Source organism: Geospiza fortis, unplaced genomic scaffold (genome assembly GCF_000277835.1).
Source record: "Geospiza fortis unplaced genomic scaffold, GeoFor_1.0 scaffold12, whole genome shotgun sequence".
Lineage (NCBI taxonomy): Eukaryota > Metazoa > Chordata > Aves > Passeriformes > Thraupidae > Geospiza > Geospiza fortis.
This window is the reverse complement of record NW_005054323.1, coordinates 3153709-3162422: the sequence shown is the minus strand read 5'-3', so window position 1 is coordinate 3162422 and position 8714 is coordinate 3153709. Positions and strand designations below refer to the sequence as shown.

General features: G+C 36.8%; 1 protein-coding gene across 1 annotated transcript in view; it reads right to left on the bottom strand.

Annotated features, from left to right (window-relative positions):
- Window positions 1-2183: 2183 nt before the first annotated feature.
- Window positions 2184-8714, bottom strand: part of RFK (riboflavin kinase) — a 7384-nt gene continuing 853 nt past the window's right edge. The window contains exons 3-6 of the mRNA XM_014306941.2: window positions 8682-8710; window positions 6946-7097; window positions 5457-5559; window positions 2184-4919 (exon numbers count right to left, since the gene is read on the bottom strand). Of these exons, the coding sequence (XP_014162416.1) occupies window positions 4789-4919; window positions 5457-5559; window positions 6946-7097; window positions 8682-8710 (415 nt within the window). The 3' untranslated portion in view covers window positions 2184-4788. The remainder of the gene's footprint in view (window positions 4920-5456; window positions 5560-6945; window positions 7098-8681; window positions 8711-8714) is intronic.

The following is an 8714-nucleotide window of genomic DNA, read 5'->3' as shown; positions in this document are numbered from 1 at the left end:
TGCAATCTGAACAATGGAGAATTTCCTGTAAGGACAGGTTGTCTTTTGATATTTCTCTCGTGTCCAGCTAACATACCACTGTACAGTGAAGAAGGCTGCTGCCCACTCTGCTGCGGTGACTTAAAACTGGCAGACAGCCCAGGTTGCTTTGACTGTAGCAAAAATCCCAAACTATGACCTTGCTGAAGAGCAGTACTGGCATTTTAAGAGCTTTATGGCTGGCTTTGCTGACATTTAAAAATGAAAAGCAGAAAAAAGCCAAAGCGTGAGGCTGAGCTGAAGGCACACAACATAGTGCCTCTGCACTATCACCAGAATAGGCTGGGCTTACTTGAAGCTGATTTGTAACATGTCACCTTTCCTCCTATGTTTTTTAAAACTTCTATGCTTTTCATAAAACAGTTGACTAGAAAGTACCTATTTCAATGGACAGCAATCTACATCGTCATGCCAAAATTACCTCATTGGCTTTGAAACAGCTACAGCATCTTGCACACAGATTTGAGGAGTGAAAAAAATGTGATTAAACCAAATAGATACAACTGGGAAAAGCAGGCTCAGGCCACACAAGCACTCTACAATTTTTTCTAAAGTTAAAAATGTTTTGTGTTTCTAGCCTAAGATTAGAAGTGAGCTGTATTTGTGTCCCTGTTAGCTTCTCTGCTTCTGACTATGCTTAACCTAATTAAAAACTCATACAGCTGCCCTACCAACCCCCTTTTCTATAGCCTTATACCATCACAGCTATGAGAATACAACTGCAGTACTGGAAGGGTAAGACAGTATCTCCAAAACATAAAAAATGGCACTCTAACCTATTCTACGAGGTCATTTAAAACAAAGACTCCTCCTACTCAACTTCACATAATTTCAGTTTTTAAAACTGCTGATGCCAGATAACTGTGTACTATAGTCCATTCTACCACCAGAGAGGAAAATCCAAACCACTTACTTTCCTACCAGCTGATATGGCTTTTCTTTTACTTGGAACCATGGATCTGGAGAATAAAGCAAAGCCACAGCTGTTAATAAGAGGCTGCAAATCAATCTGTTTCCTTCCCACATGAGCAACTACTATAAGAACACGAAGTGATTGGGACTGGAGATGAAGATATAGCATATATGGGATAGGACGGCAACAGTTCAATATATATTTCAAAATGGACTTCTGGGGAGCAAGGAAGATGCATGTGAATAGGATGGAAATCAGTGTTTTAGAGAAATTCTTACTACTTTATGGATTTTCTATGGTGCCTTTCTTACAGAATTACTGCATCTGTGTTCCCCAAAGATGATGGTTGCATCATAATCTTGCAGTATGTTTCCCAATGGAACTGCATTTATGACGTGACTTCTTCCTCCCGTACCTCCACAGTATTCCTCATTCTACACATCAACCCCTAATTAATCTAATTCCAGTAGTTTAAATAGTGTTTCATCACAAATAGAGAGTTTGAATTTATTGCAAAGTAAAATACAATCCAGAAGTGCACTGGCAAAAATGACTACTTCTGTCTTCTTTAGGATCTTCTTGGGCTACAGAGAACTGAAAAAAACAGAGAGCATTGACAACAGAAATTTTCCACTTGTCTTTTAAAGTGGTTCAGCACTTTCAAACTATGCCAAATGGAATAAATACCACTCAGCGGGTAATCTACCTTAAAGGGACACAACAAAGCAATTTTTTTAGCATTGTTGGATACATAATACTACAAAAGAGGATACTCTTTATAGCCCCTTGCAATGAAGAACAGAGTCCTCACACAAAAGTGCATGGAAGTGCTGTTATTTTTGTTGTCAGTATGGTCCGACGGCTAAGAGAACAGACTGAGCCTTAAAACTGTTCCTTCACATTTTTGATAATAAACAGTTCTAGAGCTGTTAATCACTTAAGACTTATCTTTACAAATGAATTAATTTTGAGAAGGACCAATTTTTAAGCCATAATTCTTGAGTGGATTTTTTTTTGTGTTAGATACTCCTAAAGACCTCATGATCAGCCTGTAACTGACATTGTTCTGTGGATTTCATCATTGCACCTTCAGTAACAAAGAGGAATACAGAATCATGTGAAGATTTAGAAGTTCAAAATAAGGCAGTCACCCCGATAAAGCTTTGCCTAAAACTGAAACAACTAACATTGCTAGGAGTGGCAAAGGAAAAGAAATCCAAGACAAGAAGGATAACTTTGTCAATCACAGTTCCTTTAGTAATAGTACAGTGCAACAACATCAACCAAAATACAGCTACTTGTACATAATACAAAAATAAAGTTTATACTGTGCTAGGAATTATGAATTGAGCTTAAAGAGTGATGTATAACATTTTCTCTTAAATAATATGGTCAGGTACACTCAGCCAAATGGATGTACTAACACACTCTCTTTGAAGACAAACACATAAAGAGCAGTTTCTTAGTTCAGTGTATCCATATATCATACCTCAGCTAGGATTTGAGAGCAAGCTAAGTCTTTCAAGTTTTCCCTTTGCTACTGTTCTTTACCCATAGCACAGCAGTTCTACAATCAAATAGTGAGTTGAATTTTTGATAGTGGCATTTATTAGCAGATACAGAAAAGTATTATTCAGAACAGCCTAAGGCACCATAGTTTCCACAACCGACCCAAGACATGACTGGCAAAAATCAATTTTAAAGGCAGCTATGAGTGTTCAGCTACAGTACCATGATGAACAACAATCTAATGTTGACAAAATGTTGACAACATTCTCTGGTGACTGGTGTGGCTTCTGTTTATTCTCTAGGAGGAGTAGTAAAATATATGATTTTAATGTTACTACAAATCTGAAGAATGCATAAACTCTTAGCAAAAAAATTTCTCCTTTTATCTCTCCTTTTTAAAATTCCAATCATCAATCTTGCAAGACAATTCTTTTACAGACTATTTAGAAATAGTTTCCAATACATTATATAGTAAAAAGCCCACTAAATTATTTCTCTTCTCCTTTAAAAGAAAGTATATTGTCCCATGTCCCTCTCTCCAAGATGTATTATATCTGCCTCTGCTATCAACACCACTGGTGAACAATTCATTTAAGCAAAATCAAGTTTTCTCCTGAAGTCCTAAAGAGCAAACATGAACCCTTGATTTCCTCAAGACCTCTTCCCTAATAACAGCCCATGATACTGGCTAGAATTTAAAGCAGTATGAAGTGAAACTATCATCTTGACAGCACCACCTGCCACAAAGACCGAAACAGCTACCTTGCTAAAACTCTTTTAAATTCTAGAGTGACAAGTAGGATTAGAATAGGACAAGGAGTAAATTCATCAAATTTCACTATGGAAATTGTGCGTTCCATATTGAACATTGTAGCTCAGACAAAGAATCACAGCTGAGACATATTTAAAGAAGTACTTTGAATTTCAGAGTATGTCCCAGACACATCAGAGAGTGATTCAAAAAGTTATGATTGTGATAGTCACTATAGCTAATCTGCTTCCATTCACCAAGGGATAGAAAAATTTATCAGAGGAAAAGAAGACTAGGTATTGAATCACACATTACATACTTTTTTCAAACTATTTTTCAAATTACTATCAACTCTCGCCATACTCCTTCCACTAATCCATCACAGAATAGTTAGGGTTGTGAGGGACCTTCAGAGATCATCTAGTCCAACTCTCACTTGTATCCCCATATTTCAGAGTAGGACTGTGTGCAACTACTAATAAAAAATAATCAATATTCTTTATAGTGTTGATACATTATCTATTAAATCCCCAAAGGTTTTCATTTATGTATTTATCTACTTGGTCTGCCAAAACCTTGGCTCTTACCTGCACTTAGTGCAGAGTGTTGATGAGATTTTTCTGTGCCTTACAATAATGCCAACTTTGAAGTCAGACATTTTACTGCCAGTGCAGTAAATAACCTCAAGATTTTCCTATGAAAAATATCAGCAGCACATAAAATGCAAATATGTGTCTCACTACCTATTTTCCTTTAAGGTGCAATGAGCAGCAGTCTTGTTATATTGTTTCTGCATCTTTTACACCTGAACCCCAAAGTTTACCAGCTTTCACACTTTTACTCATATTTTGAAATTAAGTGAAACACCTCTTCAGAATTAAAATACACAATCATGTGTAATCATATATTCAGTCAAGTGTGAAGAAATATAGTTCAGATTCTAGCAACACAATGAGCAACAGCGATTTCTTCCATCTCAAATAAATGTCAAATAAATAATTTCAATTAAAGTAACAGCTTCAACCATAACAGCTGTGTAGCATATTAAAAAATCAAGAACTATAGGGAATTAATCTTACTATTGTTATCTAATCATATCTAACCACTGGAATTTTCTGAGTCAATCAATACGAACATTTTCTAAGCTAAAACTCAGATCTAAGAATGACACAGAAAATAGGACATTATGGAAGATTTTGTTAAGAACAGACATTCTTCATTAAATGAGCTAACCACCCCTCATGATTACAATTAACTTTGGTCATGTTCTAAATGTGCTCAGATCTCCAAAGACCTGGTAACATTAGGATACATCATACATTGTTTATCTACAACCAGTAGTACAGCCTTCTAGTTCTTCTGTATGACTGGGCTAATGATGACTTAACCAAAGAAAACTGAAGTCATCTTCTATGGTTGGTTCTGATCTCAGTCACCTAACAGACATATGACACAAAAGTATCTACGAGAGCAGTGCAAATACAAAAGCTCCATGACAGGGAAGAAAATAAGAAAAAAGAAAGAAAGAAATTTAAAAAAAAAGAAAAAAAAAAGAAAAAAGGCTGTATGGTTTTTCTCAGCGATTGTTTACTATTTTGCCTTCTGGCAGATGAAAAAAGTTATCTTCTTTAAGTTTAAGATGTTCTGGTAGATCTAGCTGTCTTTTTGCTTCTTCAATATCTTCCTGAATTGCCAAAATGAGCGCATCTGAAAAAGGTAAGAATAGGAATATTTAGAAGTTGTTTTGTATTCTGAACACAATAACAAGTGAAAATAAGGTATCACAAAATATCAAACAACAATCACAGAAGTAGAATGTAACTACAAGGTTTGAAAGGCAGAATTCTCTGCTTTTAAAATGTTTTTTTTAACATGCTAAAGTTGCATTTTCACCTGTTACCACCACTATCCTCTTCATTTGTCAAAAGACATATTAGCAGCTCTGTTTCAATACTAACAAAACTGCATTTTAAGAAGAAATTAGTACACTTGACTTTTATGACAAGCCCATGATTTTAACATTACCTCTTAGACAAGGGAAATAAAAGTGCAGGTTTTTAGTGTGATACATAAGAAGATGTGGGGCTATGTCTTTTTTGTTTTTAAATTATGAAAACATTTTACTGACATTTTAAAGGGTAACCAATAAAACATCTCAGGATAGAAGGAGGTATAGAGAAAACACAGAACTTGCATGAGTAAGGCAAAAAAGCAACTAGTCTGAGGGAGACCTTCAATACTGACCTAAGGAATCAAAGTTTTTTTCGGGTCGAATGTATCCAGTTATGACTATACTAAGAATTTCTCCATAAAAGTCTTCTTTGAAGGTGTGGATAATGTGTGTTTCCTAAAGGAAGAGAAGTAAGTGGACAATTACTATGAACTTAAAGAGCTTATTTCTCTCTCTGTAAGCATGTAGGCCTAATATCCAACATTCAAATTCTCCTTAACAGATAAAAATTAAAGGGACATTTAGTACAGCACGTATAATTCAAAATAAAATAAAAAGCCCAGGGCTTTAGTTTGTATTAGGAAGTCGAATTGCATTCTGCATGGAATTAAAAAAAATACTTCCTTAAAGAGTAAAAAGTGTTTAAAGAGAAAAGGAATGGGAAAAAAAACCCAACAAAACCAAAACAACAAAAACCCCCCTAACCAAACAAAAAGACCCAACAAACCAATTAAAAAAACTCCAAAATCCACACCCCCAGACATCAGAAGAAGTGCTTCAAAACTTCTCAGAGTTAAGATTTCCAAGGCAGAAAACCTTAGTTGTCTCATCAACAAGTGGATACATTAAAATAACTATGAAGATTTTGATAGAAGTAGCTGCCCCAAGGAGAGCTTCTACACCTATCCCCTAAGGAACTGAATGATAAAATTGAAGAGCAAGTCCAGACAAAGACACAGACCTGACACTCAAAACTTTTTTATGCATATCCAAAACAGGCCAACCCATAGCATCTAACAGCAGAGCTATTATTTGGGAAGCTTTTAACTACTTGCTTGGAAAAGTTATCTGCGAAGAAATTTTAAAGTTTAGATTTGCCTAAGACAAACACTTAGAAGTAGAAATTCATGCACAAATAAAATTATTTTCAACAAATAAAAGAGAGCTTTGCAATACTCAGGAAAAGCACCAGCACCCGTCAACAAAAAACCCACAGCTGTTACAGCTCAGGATTTTAACTTCTCCGTCCTTACATCCTTATATGCTTTCAAGTATTTATTCAGTACATTAAGCCGCAGCATCTTATGTATCCATTTCACCATTTAAGAGAAGAATTAATTAAAAATTCATTACAAATTAAGCTGCCCCAACATCTCCTATATGAAATGCAGATACATTGCAGAGAACAATAGATTATTACTATGTTCCAGCTTATGACAGGGTCTCATAACCAGTAAATTCAATGTGTTTACCAAGTTCATGCTTAATTTGCTATCAGCAAGTCAAGCAACCATCATTTCATGTACTATTATATTTTAATTTTGGAAGTAGTTAAGAAATGGTGGAATAGAAGAAAAAAAAACTTTACTCAACTTCCTCTGCATACTCTCTGGTTACAGGGAGCATATTCTTTCCAGAATATAAATATTAAATAGATAAAAGTGTATTTCTAATGGTACACAAATTTCTAGATACCATTCATCAATCAAATTCTGCGCATCTTGTTAAAATTAATCCAGTCTTTTATTACAATAAAAATCCCACAAAAAGCAAAATTCTTACCACTGATTTTTTAATATTCTTATAGAAGGGATTCCATCCTATGCTCAAAACCATTTTATGCACATCTCCATTTCCAACACAGGCCCATCCATAGTATATACCAGTAGGGATATCAGATGGAAAGCTTTCAACTACTTGCTCAGAAAAGTTAGCTGTAAAAATTTTATAAAGTGTGAGTGACTTTGTATAAATCAAGTATATAACAGGATCTTCAAATACCTAAAAGCCAAACTCTGCCTACATACTATTTACAAACGTAACACTGGTGATGATAAGAACAATGAGACAGACCATCAGCAAAGTATAAAACAGCTTCATAAAATTCAGTTACTGTGGCAACACCAGAGTTATTATAACTTCTACATACACACACACACTGTATTGTATAGTTTTCTTTCTCTTCTGCAGTAATAATTAATAAATACATCAGACATACAGCCAGAGCACATTTCATTCTTAGGACAATTACCACAGCTTTACCACGAGGAAAAATGAGAGGGAAAAAGTCAATTTTCTTCTGCACTATAAAATAGCATCTCAGAACTACTTATTGGTAAAATATTTACTGATTAAATAAACTATGTAGAAGCAAATGTAATCATTGTTTAGTCATCTGTCAGTTTTGCACAAGTTCCCTTTCAGAGGCATCTGTGGACTTGAGATTTCCTTTGAAAACTACGTATTTACAGTAAAATAATATTTCCTTTTGGCTGAATTGAATCTTCTCTCAAAATTACTATCCTACCTCTATTTCCAAGCTAAATACATCTCTTAATGCAAGATACCAAACTGATTTGAAAGAATGGATGATTACCGAATTTTTATAAAAGCTCACAGATAGGTACAGCTTCCTTTCCCTGTTCCCTAATACCAACACATCATTTATAAACAACCAGGAGAAAAACGTGAAATGCTCTCAGAAACAGATGTGAGAAATCCAGCACTACAAGAGTGGTCTTATAAAGTTTCATGTCTGTTAGATGTAGTGCAATATGGCTACTGACTCCAGTGTGTGCTTAAGAGCATTCAAAATTCTATTGCAGTATTCATCTGCCTGCATTTAGAAATCTGAAACAGAGATGGGAAATAGGAAAATATATTCTCTGAAGGCCAAGCCCACCTGCTCTGTTTCAAACTCTGCGTACTCCCCTTAAACTTTCTTCCTTGCAATGATTCCCAATGTCTACTCCCTTTCCTACTCCTATCGGAGATTTATGCGAAGGAATATTTTCCCAGGCTGCCACACCACTGCATCGAGAATGTGACACTCATCTACATCCTGTACATCGTGACGATCACTAGATGAGAAAAGGAAGAAACATCAAGATTCAGGGAAACCTCTTTACAGACTGGGATGCAGGGAATAACACAAGGGAAGGTGCAAGACTCTAAGCAGTGCAGGTGAGGGGGGAGAAAGGCTTCGAGAAAACGCTAGTAGGTAACAAGGCAGGGCCGTTCTCGGAAATCGCAAATCATAACAAAAGCGCAGCCCTGCAGGGCAGCGGGGCGGCCGCCGAGGTCAGGCGAGCTTAGTCACAGCGCTGCGGGGCAGGAGCACGGCACGGCTCCGCCCGAGGGGCACAACACAGGCCGGCTGCAGAACCTCCGGCCCAGCACCTCGCCGGCGGGACCGCTCCCGGGCCCCGGCGCGGACCCGCAACCCCACGGCTGGGCCCAGCCCCGCGGACAGTCCGCCCGTGTTGTTCCGGGAAGATGTGCCCTCCGCGCCCGCTCACCGGTGGGGATGCCCAGCTCCTTAGAGCCTCTGC